This window comes from Euprymna scolopes, chromosome 3 (genome assembly GCF_053919585.1).
Source record: "Euprymna scolopes isolate OS-2025 chromosome 3, ASM5391958v1, whole genome shotgun sequence".
Taxonomy (NCBI): Eukaryota; Metazoa; Mollusca; class Cephalopoda; order Sepiida; family Sepiolidae; genus Euprymna; species Euprymna scolopes.
In genome coordinates, this window is record NC_136484.1 from 194,722,653 (window position 1) to 194,745,427 (window position 22,775).

A 22,775-nucleotide genomic window follows, 5' to 3' on the forward strand; every position below is an offset into this window, starting at 1 on the left:
GCAGTAGTAATAGTAGTAGTAATAATAGTAGTATTGGTAGTAGTAGTAGCACGCATCCCAGATGTTTAGGCAAGCAGCATCAGCAATAACGACGATGGCATAAACACGAAAGGATTGGGGGGCAGCAGTCCGAGAATGTGGCTCGCGTTGTCCACTGGCTTACCTGTCTCTAACGGTGGCACACTGCTTACTCTTTGAGAATCATGAGAAATACTACGCAACACTTCTCGACCTAAAAAGGGGTTAGAAAAATAAAACAGAAAATATGGGAAAGAATCGCATGCTGCTTCTCAACAACAGGGTTTCATGAAAAACAAGGTTTTTGTTTGTTGTTATGAAGGGCATGGGGGAAAGGGTTTGCTAGTCACATGGGTTAAGACATGAAAAAAATCTGACGTGTCACACATGCGGCAGGTGTGAGTGGAGGTGGGATGTACGAAAAACGAACACACAAAAAACATTTGGGTACAAAATGTTGGTAAAACAAAAATGTGTTGTTGGTATTTATCTCCTTCCGCAGCAAGAAGATGTGACACAAGGGTTGGAAAGTGGGATTGAAGAGACCGAACACTTTTGGCCTGCAAAAGATATCTTGGCAGTCCTATAGGCATTCCCTAGTAGGGACGCTCCAGGCGATTAGCAATGAACTAACCCCTTCTCAAAAAGAGAAAATAAAGCTTGGAAGGGTGGACCTCCTAGAACTGCACAAGACCAGCAACATACCATAACCAACAGAGAAAAGGCAATTAAAGAAATGGCAAAGACAACCCTGTTGATTTTGGTGCCAAGAGAAATGACCTGATGACAGTTCTTTCGAGAGAAGAAAACAATTATTTTCAATATTTGAGGAAGAAGTCAGTTTGAACTTAATAAATTTATTTCAATTCATGTTACGGCTTAATTTTACTCAAATTTCTATGGGAAATCTGTTATCAGAATTAAATTTTCATTCTTGGTGCAATTCAAACAATCTTTTGCTTTGTGTTTTCAAAATTCTTTTTTGCTAAATAAAAATTTGGAATGTTTTTTTTTAGTTAATTTATCTCTTTGAAATTTCTCATTTTAGAAGTATCAAAATGCTTGCTTAAAAAAAAAAAAAAACGCCAGACAGATTAAGAACAACAGAAATTCTATTTCGCTCGACTTACTTTCAGAATGTATGGATGCATTTATTGCCAGTCATTTGTGGCATTCTCATTCGTGGTTGCCAACTGGTTGATAGTACAGATTATTCTTGTTTCAAACCTAGAATGCTGCCCCATTTTAGAGGGGAGCTGGATTCTCCACAGATAAAAAATTTCTTTGTATCAAACTTTGCTCTCGTGAGAAGGCAAATAAATTGACGGTCGTATATCCAAACAATAAGATATCTCACTAATGATGCAATTCTCTATCTATATAAGAGGCAAGTATGTCCAAAGATGGAGTACTGCTACCATATCTGGGCAGGAGCTGCTAAAAACAGCCTATCTTGCCTTGACAAAGTACAAAATAGACTCCGTGGCTTGGTGGGGGATGCCCTTTTCTCTACCCTGCAACCTCTTTCCCACAGAAGAGACGTAGCGAGCCTGTCATTGTTCTATCGTTATTTCCATGGCAGGTGCTCGTCTGAGCTCCATTCTCTGGTACCCCCTTGCCAATCTTTTTCAAAAAACACCAGACTAGCTGAAACCACCGTCAATAATTTTCCCCACTCCCTATCTGTGCCTAAATCAAAACGTAGATACCATGAACAAAGCTTCTTTCTTAGAACTGCACGCCTGTGGAACTCTGTTTTGCTTGCCTGTTTCCCTCCCGACTTCAACCTGGATGTCTTCAAGTCCAACACAAACAAATACCTGATGAACCGCCCCCCCCTCTAAGTAATGACACCCCACAATTTCTCCAATACTATTGCTACACTATCCCTTTGATTACTGTACACACAATAACCCTTATCCCTGAGTGGCCAGTGGGCCTTGATAAGTGGTGAACTCCATGTAAAAAAAAAAAAAAAATATATAAATGCGGGAGTACCTCAGGGGTCTATCCTTGGACCTTTATTATTCCTGATATTCAGAAATGACCTCCCTAATGAAATTGTTTCAGAGATGGGTATATTTGCCGATGACACCACCCTCTATAACAGGCATGAGGGGAAAACAAATGAACACATATCTAAAGAAATGGCAGAAACGCTAGAGGATGACCTCCAGTCTGTAGTGGAATGGGGGACAAAAATGGATGGTCACATTCAATGCTGCCAAGACTAAATTGTTTCCTTCAATAATTACAAGAAACCTTCTCTACCACCAATAGCAATGGCCAAGAACACATTGCCTGAAAGTACTTCCTTTAAACTCCTCGGCCTAACATTTACAGGAACCATGAACTGGAATATATACATTGAGAGTATTGCTAAGGCTGCTGCAGAGAAGGTGGGCTCTCTCTACCGTGTTAGAAAATTACTTACGCCTGAAAGTATCCTGTACCTCTATAAGGCCACCGTTCACCCATGTATGGAGTACTGTTGTCACATCTGGGCTAGTGCATCTGCTGCTTGTCTCTCATTCCTGGACAAGGTTCAAAAGAGAGTCGCCAACCTGATAGGTCCTGAACTGTTATCTAGGCTTCAGCCTCTGTCCCATCGAACGAAATGTTGCATCCCTCTGTCTGTTCTACAAATACTTTAATGGTAATTGCTCTGACGAACTGCAAGCACTTATACTTCCTCGACATGACTCCCCCCCCCGACAAGCAACTAAGTCCCACCCCTTTACTGTAGAGATCCCTAGGTCTAAGAAAGCCTTTTACTCCAATAGTTTCTTCCCCAGAACTGCAAGTCTTTGGAACTCCCTTTCGGGATACTGCTTTCCCAACTGTACTGATATGCAGAAGTTCAAGTGTAATGTGAACAAACATCTTTCTATTCATCTCCCTTCATAATACCCTCGCAAATTATGTCCCCGATAGTAGCCTCCTACTTCTAAGTGGCACTTGCCTTGTTTGGGGTGAAAATTGAATACAAAAAAAAATCTTTTTAAATTATAAGATTTTAAAACCTGAAATTTTTGTATTTCGAGAAATTTGTTAAAACTTATAGATTAGCATTTTAATAGATTGATAAATTTTTTGTATTATTAGTTTTTATTGGATTATTGTTCTCATCTTCAGTGTTATTTGCACAATGTTTTGATCGGTGTAGCTTCCAACTGTTGTCAGGCATCGCAGCTTTCTTTTCCAAGATACTTCACGAAGGTCAGAGGCTACCCTGATCGAAACGTTGCACAAATAATACTCAAGCTGAGAACAAAACAACTAATGTAAACAATCATCTCAAAAATTCAGAACCAGATAAATTTTTTATTTAGAACCTTTTTTTAATTTGATAATTTCGATTTATTGGGAAGAGTTTTTTTTTTTCCTTATTACAATTAATGAATGCATATATAAAAAGCATATAAAATGGTATTGCGACTTAACATGAGGCTATGAAAAAAAAATGAAAAGAAATTCTATAAAACTTCTGCCACTAGTCAGTATCCTATATTGCTACAAAACCATTATCCACGCATACATGGAATATTGCACAAGACATTAGCCTCTTTTAGACAGGGTAAAAAAAGAACCTATAATTTAATAGTTCCATCATTATGTACCAAGCTGCAGCTTATGTCCCATCACGGAAATTTTGCATCTATTGTTTTGCAAGTATTTCCATAGAATGTGCTCCTATGAACTTGCTGATGTCTCCTAAATGTAAATTTCTCCCGATCGACGTAGCAATCAGCAAATTCCACTCATCAAAGGTGATATGTCACTCTGAGAGTGCATGTGGACAGACCCGTTCTCGACCGAAACATCTGATGAAAAATCATACGCATGACAATCAAACGTGAGCACCTCAGCACAGATCACCGTCGATAGCAAAGATTAAGAAACAAAAATGTTGAAATATCAAAAATGATTTTGGATAAAATATATCCAAAGATTAAGAAACAAAAATGTTGAAATATTAAAAATGATTTTGGATAAAATATATCCAAAGATTTGCAAATATTTTGCATCTTGGATTATCAAATATTCTGGTATTATCTTGGAAACCATCAGATATTTATGCTGGGAAATTGCCTTGAAAAATATCAGAAGTTTATGTGGAAAAATATTTAGCAGATATCCATTGCCAGATAAAAAATAAAGAAATATTATTCTGATTATTTTTATACTAGAAAACTATCCTGTATCGATTATGATTTGATTGAAAACATATGCATCTGTTGTGACACCAATTTAAACATTTTACATGAACTTTGGATATTATACCCATGAAAGCAAAGTTAAAAATCTATTTCTTAAGCCGAGATTTTTTTTTATTCATGACTTTTGTTTCTTTTGTTTTATCTCTTTCCTTCATATAAAGTTTGTTCGCTTAAAATCTTAACTTGTGTTGACTTCTGTACTTTCAAATTATTTATCATCCGCTATTTCACAAGTGTCCATCTATTGTTCATTGTATATTTTTACTGGAATAGGACATATTTTACTATTATGTTTTTTGACCGTCTTTATGTTCCTAACATGGCACGGGCATAATAATATATATATATATATATAGTAACTTCATTCAGTCTTGATAGAGTGTCCATACCCACCATAAGGTTGCCTGCATGTGGAATTTTTAGTATCAAGAATTTCAGTCTCCAATCACACCTCTCCTCAGTCGGCATTGTTAAATACCAGTGGCAAGTGGAGGTTCAAAATGACAGGAAACAATACCAAGATTTTTTTGTACGGCATAATCACATTGATTTTTATTCTAGAAATGTCTAAAATTTAAGTCTCAAGAATTGAAATATCTGTTAATTGGTGTTTAATAACTATGAATTAAAATTAATGCAAATCTGAAATATTTGAATTTTCAAATCAGAGGTTGGGTCCATATTACGTCCTTAAAATCACTTTAAAATACTCAAAAGTAACCAAGATTTGGAGATTATTAATTAATCTCTAAAAACAATTGTTAAAATTTCACGAAAATTGAAAATAATCAGGATTTTTGCAGAAGGCTTTCACCTCTTTATCCTCTTTCAATGTAACTGAACTAAATATAACTTACATTTGGACCTCTTACCCTTAGCATAATGATTGATTAATTTAGCAGTGAATCTTGTACATGCCTAACTTTATAACTGGTTGAATTCTAAAAATTGATTTGTTCATTAGAGGATTTGAAAGATTCCTGTTTTAAAATTACAATCAGGTTTCTTCTTGTTGGTTTGTATCATGACGAAAATCAGACAAAATTAAAATTTTAGCAGAAAATGAAAAAATAAAAACAGTGCATGATGGGAAATTTGAAAAAGATGAAACAAAAAATATACGTCATGTGAAGGACCGACCTGATGGAGGTTCAGGGCAAAGGCCTGTGAATCCAGCCCCCAAACCCATTGCAGAAGGGAGTTCTGTATGAGTCTTCCACATTATAGATTGTTGAGAGGTTGGTACCAAAAAACGGCTGTAGGAAATATCCTGTTGAAGAAAAAATAAAAAATAAAAATATGTTTGAGAAAATGACAAAATAAAAATATATACTAATGTATACAGATTTATTCAATAAAGATGAGACATCAATTAGGGGTGTAGGATAAATAGGAACTCTTTATGCCATGGGATTTCAAAGCCCAATGCTTATTATCAGAAGAGGAGAGAAGACGCTAGGTAACATAATAGGAATGTGACGTCCAAATAAATCTATACACATTAGTATATATTTTTATGCTGTCATTTTCTTATTTCATTGATACTCTCTCTCTCTCTATATATATATTAGTGGCCTGGGAAGGCCACAGAGGAGACAACCAAACAAAAGAACCCTAAGCAAAATTCATCCCAAAGCAGCAAAACTAAAGCTGACCTGCCAGGACACTTTATATACGGTTCTTTTTTTACCAATTATAAAATTTTAGCCATAAAATCTATATATCTAGAAAAGTGAAATTGCCTGTGTGGCAAAGGGTCAAAGTTCAATGATTTAACCTTTGAAAACTCTACCAAACTCCTCTACTAATTTTGGGTCTAAACACTTGAAATTTTAGATGTAGGTCACTTAGACATGGATCAAACTTTTCAATTTGATTTGAGACGAAAACAATAAATGTTAAGGGGTCAAAATTGGGATCAAGGTTTTTAAAAAATTTTCCCTCTGCGATCTCTACTAAATTACCCAGCCAATTTTTGCTCTAAACATTTGAAATTTTAGATAAAGTGTATTCAGACATAGGGCAAGATTTTTAATTGGCTTTGGCAAAAAATTTGGCTGTCAAGTTCAAAAGATTTGACCTTTGCGGTCTCTAGCAAATTATTCAGCTAATTTTGGGTTTAAACTCTAGCAAACTCCTGCGACAATTTTGTGTCTAAACACTTGAAAACGTATGCTAACAAGACACGAGTCAAACTTTTTAATATGCACACACATATTCACATAAAGTTATGAACAGTACATAGGTCCTTAGCAAAGCCGGACTGAACTGCTAGTAGTATTATAATCTTCAAAAAGGTTGCACATTTTCATGTAGTTTTGTCCCATAGACCCAAAGATGAAAATTTTAATATTCAATTTGGCTACCAGTATACATACACCACCTTTTTTGGCAATTCTATAAGTTCCAAATCTCAGCGACTATTAATCAGAATTTAACAAATGAAGGCTTGTTTGAAAAATTAATGACCTTAATTGTGTAGTGGGCTATGTGACATTTGCCCTTAAAGTTGCACATTAAGGGGATCATCCATCACTCAGAGCCTATTTTTTGCACTTTTTTTTACAGCCATAAAATATTTTTTTGCACTTTTTTTACAGCCATAAAATATTTTTTTGCACTTTTTTTTACAGCCATAAAATATTTTTTTGCACTTTTTTTTACAGCCATAAAATATTTTTTTGCACTTTTTTTACAGCCATAAAATATTTTTTTGCACTTTTTTTTACAGCCATAAAATATTTTTTTGCACTTTTTTTTACAGCCATAAAATATTTTTTTGCACTTTTTTTACAGCCATAAAATATTTTTTTGCACTTTTTTTACAGCCATAAAATATTTTTTTGCACTTTTTTTTTACAGCCATAAAATATTTGTTGCACTTTTTTTACAGCCATAAAATGTTTTTTGCACTTTTTTACAGCCATAAAATATTTTTTTGCACTTTTTTTACAGCCATAAAATATTTTTTGCACTTTTTTTACAGCCATAAAATATTTTTTGGTAAAGGTGCAGTAGCTTTCCGCCCTCAGAAAATCCTTTAAAATCACGACTTTTATAAGTTTTTGAGGGTGTGTAAAATGAAAATATCATTTTAAATTCCAGGAAATGAGTAGTTTCCAAGATATGAAGAAATTATATTTTTAAAAAGTGGTAATTTTAAAGGATTTTTTGTGGATGAAAATATACTGCACCTTCACCAATACTTAAATCATAATCATTTGTTTTCCTAGTTTTGCATATGAATTATATTTGCCCACCTAACTTGTAACAAATTACCACGTGACTAGGAAAAAATATATATATAAGTAAATTAAAAAACAATCTCTACATTTATTTCTACAATATGTCTGAGGATGATAGGAGTACTTCTGTCGAAAGCGCTCGCGATTATGGATCCAACATATATAATTTCGAGAAGAACACAAAAAGGACTATTCGGAGATTGGATAAGATAAAAAGGAAAATTGTAAAACGGAATAATTCCGTGCTTTTCAATAATATTTGTCTAAATGAGAAAATGCTGCCTAAATATACACAATATATATATATAGATGGCTATATAAAGACCAAATTTGTATAATGTGATGAATTAAATTTATTTCACTCTTCCATTTTTGGATGTACTAGTTTCCAAGACATCAGGTTTTTTTCACTTCTGTCTATTGCAAACATATGTTTACTAGTCTTTACACACGTTGGAATTTACAAAACAAATTTAATTTAATTAAGACCCTTACACATTATTGTTTGTCACACTTATGCTGAGATTGAGATACCAACTGGTACTGCTTTACTGTGGACATTCATATGACACTTCAGATCTCAGATTTATTGACCATAAAGCAAATAGAACACCTGTGCTCCGCAATGCTTTCCCTGTCCAAGAAAGACCGATTCCTATGTGATCGCTTGTGACTAGCTAGACTGTCTCCAGATAAAGTCATTTTACCGCATAAATCACAAATTTTTAAAGGCATAGGAAAACATAATTACAAAATAAATAGAAAAGTATAGGTTCTGGTATATCACCCTGGTTTATGCGATTGTCAACTGAGATGGGTTCTGATAGACATCTGTTGAAGTTTAGGTAAGCCTTCATATTAGTGTGAAGCTCCCTGAGTAGCCGTAGAAATTGAGGTAGGCATAGAATTGTCCAAAAAGTATTTTTGTTCACCATATTCAAATGCCTTGGTCACATCAACAAAAACCTGATAAAGTGGAACATGGTGTTCAGTACATTTCTCTTGCAATTGGCAGGCAGAGATCATGTCCATGGTTCCTCTGCCCGGACAAAAGCCACTTTGACTTTCTGGAATGACAGATGGACAAATATACTTTAACAATCTATTGAGTAAAACTTTGGAAAATACTTTGCCTACTTCTTCCAACAAACTTATCTCATGATAACTCCCACAGTCGGTCTTAGGCCCCCCCCCTCTTTCCCTTGTACAATGATATAAGACTTGCATCAACCAAATCCTGATGGATGGGAACACCCTTTCAAACATCAGTAATAAGATGAAGAATTTTATGAACAAGTTTATCATCCCCATGTAAGCGGACTTCCACAAGAATACAATCAAGCCCTGGGGCCCTTCCCAATATTCACTTCCTTGATTGCATCTCTAATTTTGTTCCCAGATGGGAACTCAGACATTTCATGGATAAGCTTCTGTTGTGGTAAAAATCTGTTGATGACATCAACATCCATGGGGTTGCCAAAGAGATCAGAGTAATGCTCAGTCCAATGAAAGAGAATCTTGTTGAATCCCTTATAAGAGTAGTTCCATCATTCGAGAGTAGAGGAGATACTGACAATGTTTGAGGATCAAAGGTTTTTTTAAAGCAAATGATACATGCACTTGGAACTTTTACGATCGAAAGACATCTGAATTTGATTGGAGAGTTTAGCTCACCACTGATTTTACTTTGGCGGAGTCGCCTTTGGAGAAGACTTTTGTTTCCTACACTTATATCTTAAAATGTTATTACGATTTATCGAAAGCAGTAGAATTAACTAAAGTTCTTCTCTGATCTTGAGCACGTGAGACAATGGAGAAAAGGGTGGCTGGTTACTTTTAATGCATCTAAAACCAACCTTCTATCTTGACATCATCAATGTTCTGATCCCCATCTGGTATCAATTGAAATGAATGGCTCTTGTCTTGGGGAAGCTTCATGTTTTGACAAGCTTCTGGGCTTGACATTTACTCCTGATCTGAGATGGAATACGTACATCAAATTTGTTTCCAAGGTCGACGGAAAAATGGTGGGATCCTTCTGTCAATCCAGTAGATATCTCACGGCTGATGCAATTCTCTACCTATATAAGAGCCAGGTACGTCCAAAGATGGTGTACTGTTGCCATATCTGGGCAGGAGTTGCTAGGAAGACCTTATTCTGCTTTGACAGAGTTCAAAATAGACTTTGTAACCTAGTAGGGGATGCTCTTTCTCACAGAAGAGATGTTGCAAACCTGTCTCTGCTTTATCGTTATTTTCATGGGAAGTGCTCGTTTGAGCTCCAATCCCCCTTGCCAAACTTTCACGAGAAACACTTGTCTAGCTGAAACCACTATCAATAATTTCCCCCACTTTTATCTGTGTCTAAACCTTAACGTAGATTCCATGATCAAAGTTTATTTCTTAGAACTGCACACCAGTGGAACTGTCTTTCGTTTGCCTGCTTTCCAGCTGACTACAATATGGCCGTCCACAAGTCCAACGTAAACAAGTTCTTGACGAGCTGTTCCACTTAAGTTAACAAATTTATCGAATTTCCACTAATAACGATTACTATCATTCTGATAATGTACACTCTTTAACCCTTATCCTTGAGTGGCCTCTAGACCTTGATAAGTGGTGACTCTTATGTAGAAAAAAAAGAAAAAGGTTTTCATGTACACGTGGATCATCCAGCTTAAATACATTAACCCGCCTATGAATCTTAACACCACCTGACCTACACTTCTTCCTTATACAGATTTTCAGCTTCCCATGTACCAAAAAGTGATCTGCGCTACATTCAGCTCCACGCATGACATGCACACTACAAACATCTTGCAAGTCTGCCCTCCTGAAAATAATGTAATCAATCAAGTGACCTTGTTTTGAACGAGGCTGGGTCCAAGTAAACTTATGGACTTCTTTATGGCTGAAGAAAGTGTTACAGATAGCATGGTCAAACTAAGTGCATAGATGAAGAAGATGCAGACCATTACTGTTGACCTTGCCCACATGAAACTGGCCGAGGGAGTCCCAGGTATGGTAATATTTAACCACCCTTGCATTTGATTCACCCATGAGAAAGATCTTTTCAGATAAGGGAATAGAGTAAACAGTACTGCTGAGATTTTGATAAAACGCTGTGATGGTGTGTTCATCATGATCCATGGTAGGGGCATATACAAATCGTCATATACCTACTGGAGACGCATTATCATGATTCTGTCACTTAAATAGCTTGACTGTTCAATCCTCTTCACCAAATCAGATTGCACTGCAAAGCCAATCCCACTTTATATATGCATACATTAAGTTATGAAAATATGACAATTAACCTACACAGAATCTTTAGATTTCATTCTTGTCAGGCTAAAATGCTAGCCATTCTTTGTGTTGGCTCGCATATTTTAACCTAATGAGTCCCTATGGGAATGAAATGCGCAAGATTCTGTGTAGCTTAACTGCCATATATGTTTTCATAACTTACTACCTAACACTGCTCAAGTAAATACTGAAAATCAACACATAAAATATACGTCCTTATAACATTTCATGTGAATACATTGTGTGTGTGTGTGTATATAAATAAAACAATAACTACATTATTTTCAAGTTGCTTGTTTATAAATATTGCAAATCACAATTACATATAAAAGAATTTCTTGAAATCATCTTGCTGCAGTGTTTGTATAAATTCTTGTTAATGCCGCCATTCAATTGTTCATCAAATTCGAGTTCAAACAGATGGCAGTTTATTGGATATAGATCTCGACTTGTAATCAGCTGCTAGCTATTCCTTGTGTCAGTTTCAACAAAAGAACTTCACTAACCATTTTGGTTTCAGTTGTCCAGCAGTGCTTTATCAATCTGCTTAGGAGCTCTTGGATAATCAATGAAGGATTAAACAATAACTCATTGTTAAAAATGCTCAAGATGATGAAGAAAGAATTGTACTCGGTTGATTCAGTCGGTGAGTAGCAGCAATTTATCAGCGTAATTGTCAACTTCCATTTTTGTGGCAGAATGTCTTTTACGCATGACTATCCGTCACTCATAAGTCGACACTTCTGCTGCAATCAGTCAGTAAAGATCATTTTAGCTGCTAACACTTACTCTCATTGTTTATTATTCGAAAGAACTTGAATGCCTACTAGACACTATCCTCTAGTGTCTAAGGTCCCTCTTTACAGGGTTTTTCAGGACAACCTGGCATAAGGATACTTTTTCTACAAGTAAATCATGACAAAATATTCCAAATAACATTTGCGGCCCAAATGTGATCTCCTCGGCATGGCTACACTACAATTGTTTTACGAAGAATAGTGCATCTTCTCCAAGTAATCTTACCTCAAGTAACAGCACAAAGCTGGATAATCCACCAGACTAGATGAATTCTTTTCCTGGAATCCAGTAAGACCAAGACACCACAAGAAACATATTGAAATGGTCAATTCAGGAGAGGAAAATTGTTCTCAACTTCTGTCAAGGTAGGATAAGATGCTTCTAGCAGCTCCTGCCCAGATATGGCAACAGTACTTCATCTTTGGACAAACTTTGCAGTGAGATATCTACTGGAGTGATAAAACCATTAATTTTCCAGCAACTTTGGCAACAGATTTGATGTATGTGTTCCATCTCAGATCAGGAGTAAAGGTCAGACCCAGAACATGGAGATGAGAGCCATTCATTTCAATTGATGCCAGACAGGAATCAGAGTGTTGATGATGTAAAGATAGAAGCTTGGTTTTAGATACATTGAAATTAACTGGCCACCTCTTTCCCCATTGCACCACATGATCAAGATCAGAGGAGAGAGAATCAGAGAGAACTTGGTGGTTTATGGCTTTTGAAGTGTTGCCATAGATGGTAGTGTCATCAACATAAATGTCTACGAATGATCTTAAGATGTGATTTGGGAGATCATTGATGTAGATCAGGAAGAGAGTTGGGCCGAGGATGGACCCCTGAGGGACTCCAGCATTATTGTGAGTTTCTGCTTTCTGCCCATCAACCAATAATTCTTCCTTCAAACTCTTCAGCTTAACATTCACGGGCAATATGAACTGGAACAAATACATTGAAGACATTTTTCTGCTGCAAAGAAGGCGGCTTCCCTCTATCGTGCTAGAAGATTACTCACACCATTCGCCCATGCATGGGAGTATTGTTGCCACATCTTGGCTGGTGCATCTACTACTAGTCTCTTCCTCTTGGATAGGGTCCAAAAAAGAGTCTTCAATCTAATAGGTCCCACTTTGTCAACTAAGCTCCAACCCCTGTCCCATCACTGCAGTATTGCATCTCTGTGCCTGTTTTACAGATATTTTAATGGAATATGCTCTGATGAAATCATACTTGTGCCCTCCTCAACATACATATCCCTGACAAACACACACAGCAACAAAATCATACCCCTTCATAGTTAAGATCCCTAAATGCCAAAAAGCTTTCGACTATTTAATAGTTTCTTCCCTCAAATATTTGGAATTCCCTTCCTGCTACCTGCTTCCCTGACTGTACTGACATGCAGAAGTTTAAATTTAACGTAAGCCAACATCTTGTTAATCTTTCCTATGCATGATCCCAAATAGAAGCCACTCATATCCAAGTTAACGTGAGTAAAAAAATGTTCACATTACATTTAAACTTTTGCATGTTAGCACAGCCAGGGAAGCAGGAATCAAGGAAGGAATTCCAAAGTCTAGCAGTCTGAGGAAAGAAACTTTTAGAGTAGAAGGACCTCCACAGTAAAGGGGTGGGATTTTGCTGCTTGTCAGGTTAGCTGGGAATATGTACTCTGAGGAGACAAGTGCTATGTGTTCCTTAGAGCAAATGCCATTAAAATACTTGTAAAACATACACAGGAATGTGACATTGTGACGATGGGACAGAGGTTGAAGCTTGGTCGATAGTGCAAGACCTATTAGATATTTTGAACCCTGTCTAAGAGTGAACGACTAGTGTTAGATGCTCCAATCCAGAAGTGACAACAATACTCCATGCATGGGCAAATTGTAGATATAGGATACTCTCTGGTGTGAGAGGGAGAGGAAGAGAGAGTGAAAGAGAGAGAGGATAAGAGAAACAGAGTGGAGAGGGGCGTCAACTTACTTGTCCTTCTACCTTTTCAATAGTCTCCAGATTAAATGCGTCATAGTTGCAAGTGGAAACTCGTTGCCCTGACGAATGTCGCAAGCGCAAATCCTCATAATAAAGTTCTGGTCTGAAATTAATGAAATAAAGAAATCATAAAATTAAATAAAAATTAAATTTAATAAAATTTAAAATTAAATAAAAATAAAATAACTTTATATAAACATAATTTTTTTTTAAGTTGAAATATTTGAAAATCTTGTGAGGTTTTCTCAATCACATTTTCCTTTCAGATGTATGTCTACTCTTCGCCGTATGTTATTTAGAGCAAGAAACAATTTGGTATGAATTAACTTCACAAAATATTTGAAGTCGACTCTACAACTTTTGGAATGATGTTTATACGAATCAGAAGAGCAACATAATTGACGTATACACAAAGTGTGACAAAAATAAAATTGCTTCAGTCACTCATGACTCAATAACAATTGGTTGCTTGTGTGTCGTGCAGCCATTTTGTTGTTGATTTGCACTGATCTTGTTTTTAGATTTCTCTCAAATATAAAACTTTGTATTATGTTAAATTATGTGACAAACGAATCAATGCTTGTTGAGATTTGTTGGAGATGTCTGTCATTATGATCGAGAAAGCAAGCTAGAGAGGCTGCAACAGAATTTACTTGGTGAGTATTATAGAGAAAGGGCAAGCTGCAACTGAACCATCACAATAATGCACTTGCACACAGTGCATCCATTAGCAAACAAACCGCCTGCTCCTTACTCCCAGATTTTGTACTGTGTGACTTTCTGGCTCTCTTACCTTTAGGCTCGAAAGAACTCATAAAAATCAATCAATCAATCAAGGACACTAATGAATATTTTAATGGCTGCCAGGAACCAAATGCAAATGTGTATTAATTTTGTGTTGTGGTCCCATAAGTCTGTAATTAGTGGAAACAAAATGTATTGAAGTGAAAAGTAAATGCAAAGAGTGTGAATAGATGTCAGTTTGACTGCTACGAGTGCAAGATTCATGCATAACCTGTGTGTTAATGTTGAGACATTCTTCCAGTCTTTATCATCCTCATGTATGCTTGTGAAACTTGGACTGTGTATGTTAGACATGCCAAGAAACTTAACCATTTCCATATGACTTGCCTCTGTAGATTTTATCTTATCCCTGAGTGGCTTCCGGGCCTTGATAAGTGGTGATCACTGTGTAAAAAAAAAAAAAAAAAAAAAAAGACAAGGTACCAGACACAGAGGTTTTAGCCCAGTGAAACCTTCCATCAGTACACACTATGTTATAGCAGTGCCAGGTTTGTTGGGCAGGTCATATACACCACATGCATGATTCAAGGCTCCCAAAACAGCTCAGTTGTCCAAATGAAAAAGATTTGCAGGAGGATTCCAGGACAATCTGCAGGACTCCTTCAAAAATTTGATTTGCATTCTTACTCAAGGGGAAAACTAACCCAAACAGATGTTCCTGGCATGCCGCAACTCACAAAGGGCTACGATTGCTGAATCCACATGCAATGATGAATGCAAGAGAAAATGTGACATTAGAAAATACAGAGCAGTCAGCACTTTTGATACAGAATTATCCCACCAGTGTCCAACATATGGGAAATATTTCAGAGTTCGAATCAATCTAACAAGCCATCTTAAAATCCACAGAACAATTGCATGATCATAGCCACCTTCACAAATGATAGACAAACATCATGATACATGGAAGAGTTCATTGTCATCAGATTTTATAAAACTTTTACGCATAATTTTTTTTTCAGAAAAAAACCAAAAGGATTTTGATCTTAGATTTATTATTGTTACACTTAAAATTTGAGTGTCAGGTTTGGAAAGAGACAAGTTTTTTATTTTTTTTACTAAAACATTTTTTTATAAATGATTCTGGGATATTTTCAAAGTGGTTGTGTTAAATTTTATTTTTTTTTTTTTACTATAAATGATTCTGGGATATTTTCAAAGTGATTAAATGTAATCCAATGAAAAGTGGAGAAAAATATTTACCAGAATTTTCAGTTTTTTTTTTTTTTTAAATAAAATTGAAATTCAAAATATATTTGCTTTTTTAATCAGAAAAAAACATAAAATTTATCATTTTAAAAGGGATGGTTGAATTGCATACAAAAGCAAAATCTACAGCAAATAGAACAAATGGAAAAGAACTGGGAATATTTGCTTTTGACGATCATGTTAAGAAAAGCAAAAAAGTGAGAGAAAAATAAAGTTAATAAAGGCAAACATGCAAAGGTAAATAATGCAGACACACAAGATGATGCAAAATCAAAAAAAATATACTTTATGTTTTTATTTTCAACTATTTTGGATCGCCCTTCAACATAATCCTCATTTTGAGGAGGTCAAAGAAACAAAGACATGAACTTCCATATAAAAGATGGATACACTACAATCTTTACAAATCTTTGTATCCTTAAATAAGATCTTATGATTATCCAAGATGAAATAAATCCAAATATAAAAATTTATTTGGATAATCTGGAAATTAAATCATTCGATGCAATATTTGGAAGCTGAAATTTCCTAATCTAAAATGTTTTAAATATCAAAAAAAAAATTTGAAAATCTGTTACGAAACCAGATTACATGATGTTTTTTCAAATAATTAAAAAAAATTGGAAAATCTGTTACGAAACCAGATTACATGATGTTTTTTCATATAAATAAAAAAAATTTGAAAATCTGTTACAAAACCAGATTACATGATGTTTTTTCAAATAAATAAAAAAAATTTGAAAATCTGTTACGAAACCAGATTACATGATGTTTTTTCAAATTAATAAAAAAAATTTGAAAATCTGTTACGAAACCAGATTACATGATGTTTTTTCAAATTAATAAAAACATTTTTATAATCTAAATTTTTAACTAAATGAGCCTTCCTTAGGTGATACAGAAAATTTTGTTTCTATTATCGCGATCTTACAGCATAACCAAACACGATTGCTTCCATTCTTGTTAAATATCTTCGGCTACGATGTTAGATTTTAAGTACACTATTAAATCTTGACTATAAAAAAAAATAATGTATTCTCCTAAGCAAGGCTAATGGAGCTAACAATTTGTATTAAAAAACAAAAAAAAACATGGCATTTATTTAAAAAAGAAAAAATCCTGTTTTCTGTTATCTGGTTTCTTAACAGATTTTCAAATTTCCCATTATACAGACGTTTCTACTGTATTAAAATTGATATCAATATTTGTACATGCATAGCAAGATGTCTGACTATGACTATCGGACATTACAAAACGGTTTCTTCAATAAGATCAAAAGAATCAATTTCTTCTATGCTGTAAGATTCCAACAATGAAAAAAAATTGTATCACACCGACGAAGGTTGAGGAGTTGTAAATTGAACTAAAAAAAAAAAAAAAATATATAATTGTTTGAAAAAATCCTGTATCTTTTTTTTTTTTAAACGATTTTCATATTTCTTATTATACCAATGCCCCTGCTCTAGTAAAATTCATCTCAGTATTTTTTAAAAGATTTTAATCAAAAAAATAAAACGACTATTTTCATTTCTTTAAACTTGAATACATTTGATACTGCAGTCAAATTATAACGAATTCTGTTTGTTGGCAAAAAGCATCAAAAGCTAATTTCACAGAAGGATTCACCATTTGTTCTGGCTATACAACGTATAATTAAATGCTTGTAAAATCTGTATCCAAATAAAAGTGCGATCCTGCAGGAGTCGATCCTTATTTGGGGTAATACTTACTTGGATCCCTGTTGATTCGTCTTGCTGTATGGTATCACGGAATAAATGGCTAGGGGAACTTTGCTCTGACTGACTAATAATACTCTGCAAATAAAAGCAAAACAAATACCAGACGGGAAGGAAGGGAAAAAAATGTCACACAAATTAAGAGAGAAAATTCAGAAAGAAATCACAAAGGTTTTAGGGAAGAGGAAGAGGAGTCAAACATTTGTTAGGTGAACTACATTGACGAAAAATTGTTAGTGATAAGCAGAGTTATGCCCCTTGCTATGCCAAAATCACTCGCACTGACCATTGGTTCAGGATAAAATCTTGAATGTTAGCATTAAAATATTGGAACTATTTATTTACATAGCCACTGACTAAATAAAAATATTTAGTCTTTAGACTGTTTGAATTTGACATGGAGAAACAAAATTAAAATCTGTTTTATCTCTCTGTACAGATTTAAAATATTTTGATTGTCTGAATTAAATAAAGAAACGAAGAAAAGATCCATAAACAAATTTCATTATTTTTAAATATATTTGCCAATGTGTACAGGCTACAGTGTGTGTGTGTATATATATATATATATATATATATATAATTTGAATAGTAAATATGAGAGTTTATTGGCTGGGAAGACAGAGGGTGGGGTGAGGAGGAAAAATTCCTTTAAAAGATATTTTTCTTTTCCGACAAGCAATACAGAAAAAAACTACAATTTACCAATAATTAGGAAAGCAAAAAAAAATTCGAGCAAAATATTAGAAAAAGCTCAACAAAAAATTGAAAAAACAGAACAGTCATTTTAGAATCAAAATTTACAAAACAAATTTTTTTTGGTTTTAATTACAGTTTTAAAAAAGAAAACAAAAAAACTGATGGAAACGTTTTTAAACATGGTTGCTGTAATATGAGGAGAGAGAGGTTAATACCTAATAGGAGATGTTGAAGGGTGAATACTTTTGGTTGGCAAAGTGACACGTTGGTCCATTTAGATCTCTAATGAGTACGCCTGATAGCGCCTGTTGGCGTTGGTGTCTGCTTCTACTGCATGTCAAATCAAGAAAATAACTCATATTTAGATTATTTTTTTTAAAACTGCGGTAGATGAATGTTACCCTGTTTGTACAGAAGAAAGAAAAAAATCAGTCAAAATTTTTAACCTTTAAAAAAAACCCAAAAAATAAACCGGAAACTTTATGCCCAGTCTGTTGTCTTAGTCACTGCCACATCTGTTTATTATTAACTATTTGGAAACTAACCACTGACCGTGAAGCGTCTTTCTGTTTCAAGAGTTGTTAAAAAAGATTACTCCAATCATCTTTATATTCATCTCACTTCCTATATGCTGCAGTTCAAACTGATGGCTTTAAATTTGTTACTTTCTCTAAAAACAATGGGCACTGTCGGTGGCTCCCACTTGTATCCGAGTATTGGGCCTCGTCGCTTGTCACCAGTCTCCTATCTTTGGGATAGATGCCTGTGTGTGACATGGCTGTTGAGTCCTAGTTAAGTCGTGGATAGTGTTCGCAAGGCAGGGTAGGGAAAAAATGGGGTCGTTCTCGTTGCCCTTTTCTTCTTCTCCACCCAGGTTCTTCATTTTCTTTCCTTCTCCTCAAAGTCCATAGTGCCATCGTGTTCTGCAGCTCTCCACATTTTCTCTTCCTGGCCAATTCTTCCCACAAGGATGAGTTAATATTTGTTAGAGCTAAGGTGCACTTGAATTGATCCTTATAGCGCATTTTTGGGGCTGCTCATGGCCTCATACCCTAGGTCAGCTCTCCATACAACATTTTCTTGGGGAGCCTTGAGTTATCCATCTTGTGGACATGTCCCACTGAGCAGAGGCGGTGATGAATGATGGTAGCCTCTATGCTGGTCACTGAGGCTCGTTCCAGGATTTCAACATTGGTTGTGTGGCTCTCCTAGGGGATTTTTAAAATCTGCCTCAGTTTGGTTTGTTGGAAGAGTTCCAGATTTTGTATATTGCTTCTATACAGCGTCCATGTCGCACATGCATACAGTAGTGTGGGGAGGACTACTGTCTGAAACACCATTATTTTGGTGGCCATTCTTAGTGCGTAGTTGTTGAAAACACGGCAGTTGAGTCGTCCAAAGGGAGAGTGAGCTGCCCTGATCCTGTTCTCTACGTCTTTCTTACATGTGGGAGCAGATATGAGGATGCTCCCTAAGTAGAGGAACTGGTCCACTTTTTCTAGTGGTTGGTCGTTTATTGTGGTAGTAAAGTTTGGAAGTATCAGTCCTGGTGGATGTTGGATGAGGGTCTTGGTCTGGTCTGTGTTTACCTGCATCCCAATACCTTGATAGGCAGAGTTATATGCATATGTTAATGACTGCAGGTCCTCTGCCATCTGACGTGGAGTGGCATTGTCATCAGCATACTGCAGTTCTCGCACTGCACACAAATTTTTGTTCTGGCATTGAGTCTAACGAGGTTGACAATACCTCCGTCCATATGGAATCGTAGGTCAATCGATGGTATTTCTAGGGGATCTCAATGAGCATTGCTGCCATGTAGAGTGTGAAGCACGTGGGAGCTAGAACACAACCCTGCTTCAGGCCACTGCTAATGGGAAATGGGACTGAGAAAGAGTTCCGATGGCAGGCTCTCCAGATCATTCCGACATGGAAGGCACGCACCAGTTTGATGAAGTTTGGTGGGTAACTATACCTTGCGAGGATAGCTCACATGGCATGTTGTGGCACTTCTTTGAAAACAACAGGTACCATCTCATTTACATATGAGGAACAAGATTTCACATTACTTTACAAGACGTACCAGCTTCTTCATAGATGCAGCAGCCATTGTTTTTCTTTCCCTGTAACTCGACCTTACTCACTACACAAAATCGCAAGCTTGTAGCAATTTTTTACTTAATTTTTAAATATTATTTGCTACGAGCATTTTATCACAAAAACTTGCGATAATAATTGAGCAGTTGGGTCTGTACAAACAGAAAAGTAAAATTTTAAAGCAGCACGCAAATTTTTTTTTATTATTCTGACATTTTTGCATTGTTTTAATTTCCAAATTCACAGATCAGGAAAATGAAATGCTAATTAGTTAAATAATTAAATGAAATGCTAATTAGTTAAATAATTATTTTTTCTACTCATTTAATTTTCAACAATGTGGATTGATGAAAAATATTGTAAAAAAAAAATCTTTGAATAAATTTTTAGTTTATAGGAATGGCAAAAAAAAATTTAAAAAAATATGTCCTATTGTTGGGGGTTTGGCTCTGGAGACATCTGTAGTATCATGCACGCACATATCAAATAGATTCTGGGGAATGAAGAGGGAAATTATTTAAATCTGAAAAAGAAATGAAAAAAAAAAGTAAATGTATTTTTTTTTGTTTTTACCTTTCATCTTTGATGATTCTTTTCTTGTGCGGTGTTATAAATTGGATTTCTCTTGTCTCTTTGACGACACCTTCACTGGAACTGCTAGAAAGTGAGTAGGACTGCCGAGAGGCTCTCTCTGCTGCGATAGAAAATGGAAAATTATGAGAATGGATAGACAAATGGAGATGTGTTGTGTTTGTGTGTGTGGGTAATCATTTTAGACAATTTTTTCATTCATCAGGAACATAATGTGAAAAGATTTAACCTGTATGTGAGATGAATTTTTGTTTGGAAAAACAAAAAAAATATTGCATTTTAAACTTGTGTCTTTTTCTTAAAGAAATTTACAAACATAAGCAAAAGTAAAAAACAATACAGGTGTATTAAGATTTGAATAAAAAAAAGAAACAGAAAACTAAAGTAAAAAAAAACAAAAAAAAACTAAAAAGGTAAAATAACAGAAGAAAACTAAAAAAAAAGAATAAAAAAGTAAAAAAAGAAACAAAACTAAATAAAAAAGAAACAGAAAACTAAAAAAAGAAACAGGAAACTAAAACAAAGAGACAAAACTAAAAACGCAAAAAAAGAAACAGAAAACTAAAGTAAAAAAAGAAACAAAAAACTAAAAGATAGTTATTTGTAACATAATGCATATAAGCGCACAGGAAAATAGCAGCAGCAACAAAGGATGGCTGGCTTGCGAAGAGATTAGCAGCAGCAGTAGCTGAAAAAATGCATATGCAAATTAGGAAGTTTGACAAGAAGAAAAAGGAAAAATGGAGCTAAAAAATGCAACACGTGGTTGGGAGAAGCAAAGTGTGGGTCAAAAAAAAATGGATGTGTAAAGTCAAGGACGAGAATGTGCCGGATATGGCCAGTATGCGATCAGAGGAAGGAGAAACGCAGTGAGGCATGATAGACATAATTTTTTGTTTGTGACTGCAATGTTACAATTTCTCCAATCATAATTTTCAATATTTAAGTGAATTCATTATTTTTTACTCATTTTGCTTTTTATTATGGTGATTATCCCTGCCACGATTGAAATTTTTTTGATCGTATTTGTTTGTCATCATGTTTGTTTATTTGTTTATGTAGAGTCTAGTATCCACATCGCTTGACCAATCATCACCAAACTTGTTGAAAATATCATTCATGATCCAACTTCAAACCGATTTCATTTTGAGATATCTAGTTCAAAGTCACATAAAGTGAAAGTCATGGTGATAAATTTGATGCTGTTCATCGTAAAGACTCACTACTTAGCCTATACTGTAACCAATAAAGTCTCGCATCTTATACAACCTTGACGAGTTCAATCATAGTAAAAAAAAACTTATGAAACTTCTGATTTTTCCAGATTTGATGTTTGAAGTTGATGCTCTTTGAAAACCTAAGAAAATCTTAATCAAATTCAAATCAGTTTCGATGTAACATTTTTGATGTTTTTGAGGTGACAATTGACAAGTTGTATTATTTGGACAACTGTTCTCATTGTGTGAGCGTTATTCACACAACGTTTCAGTCGATTTAACCTCCGCCCTTCTTCAGGTGTATCTTGTGGAACTCGAGTGAATCTGTATGGAATTTTGAATGGTACTTTTTCTTTAATGCATGTAGATTAAATGAAAGGATTCCTTTGAAAGATTCAAATAATATCTCTTTTGAGTTATCAACATTTTCATGGCATAACTTATCGAATACTTCATACAATATGGACAAGTATGTCCCAAATAAGATGTTGGCTCATCCTTTTGCTCTCAAGTGGAGATATAAATCAATCATGAGACGACATATCATTTGTTTTTAGAAATTTATTTTTATCTTTGCAATTTTCATTTAGTTCGTGATGCTTGCTCAACAATGACTGAACGTCACACAATTCAATTTTGGATCCAATGAAACCATAAAAATAAAATAAAAAAAACTCATTTGATGATCATTTCTTGCACATTTACCAATTAAAATGACTTCCGGTTCTGAAACGCGTTAAAAGTAAACAATGCCACTTAATCAACAAAAATATAAGTCAAAACAAGAATATCCATAAACTGATTATTTTCATTGAAAAATGTTGATTTATGGAAAAA

The 22,775-nt window shown here is 34.9% G+C and overlaps 1 protein-coding gene across 12 annotated transcripts in view; it reads right to left on the minus strand.

Moving 5' to 3' along the window:
* The window catches only part of LOC145260510 (CDK5 and ABL1 enzyme substrate 2-like), a 144,106-nt gene that overhangs the window by 38,499 nt on the left and 82,832 nt on the right, over window positions 1–22,775 (minus strand). For 4 of the 12 annotated variants that reach the window (XM_080118687.1, XM_080118656.1, XM_080118647.1 and 1 more), the window contains 5 exons: window positions 20,704–20,824; window positions 17,329–17,412; window positions 13,577–13,688; window positions 5,379–5,508; window positions 164–232 (listed from right to left, as the gene is read on the minus strand). In XM_080118687.1, coding sequence (XP_079974813.1) covers window positions 164–232; window positions 5,379–5,508; window positions 13,577–13,688; window positions 17,329–17,412; window positions 20,704–20,824 — 516 coding nt within the window. The remainder of the gene's footprint in view (window positions 1–163; window positions 233–5,378; window positions 5,509–13,576; window positions 13,689–17,328; window positions 17,413–20,703; window positions 20,825–22,775) is intronic. The other 8 variants (XM_080118665.1, XM_080118718.1, XM_080118698.1 and 5 more) reach the window with 3 other exon arrangements.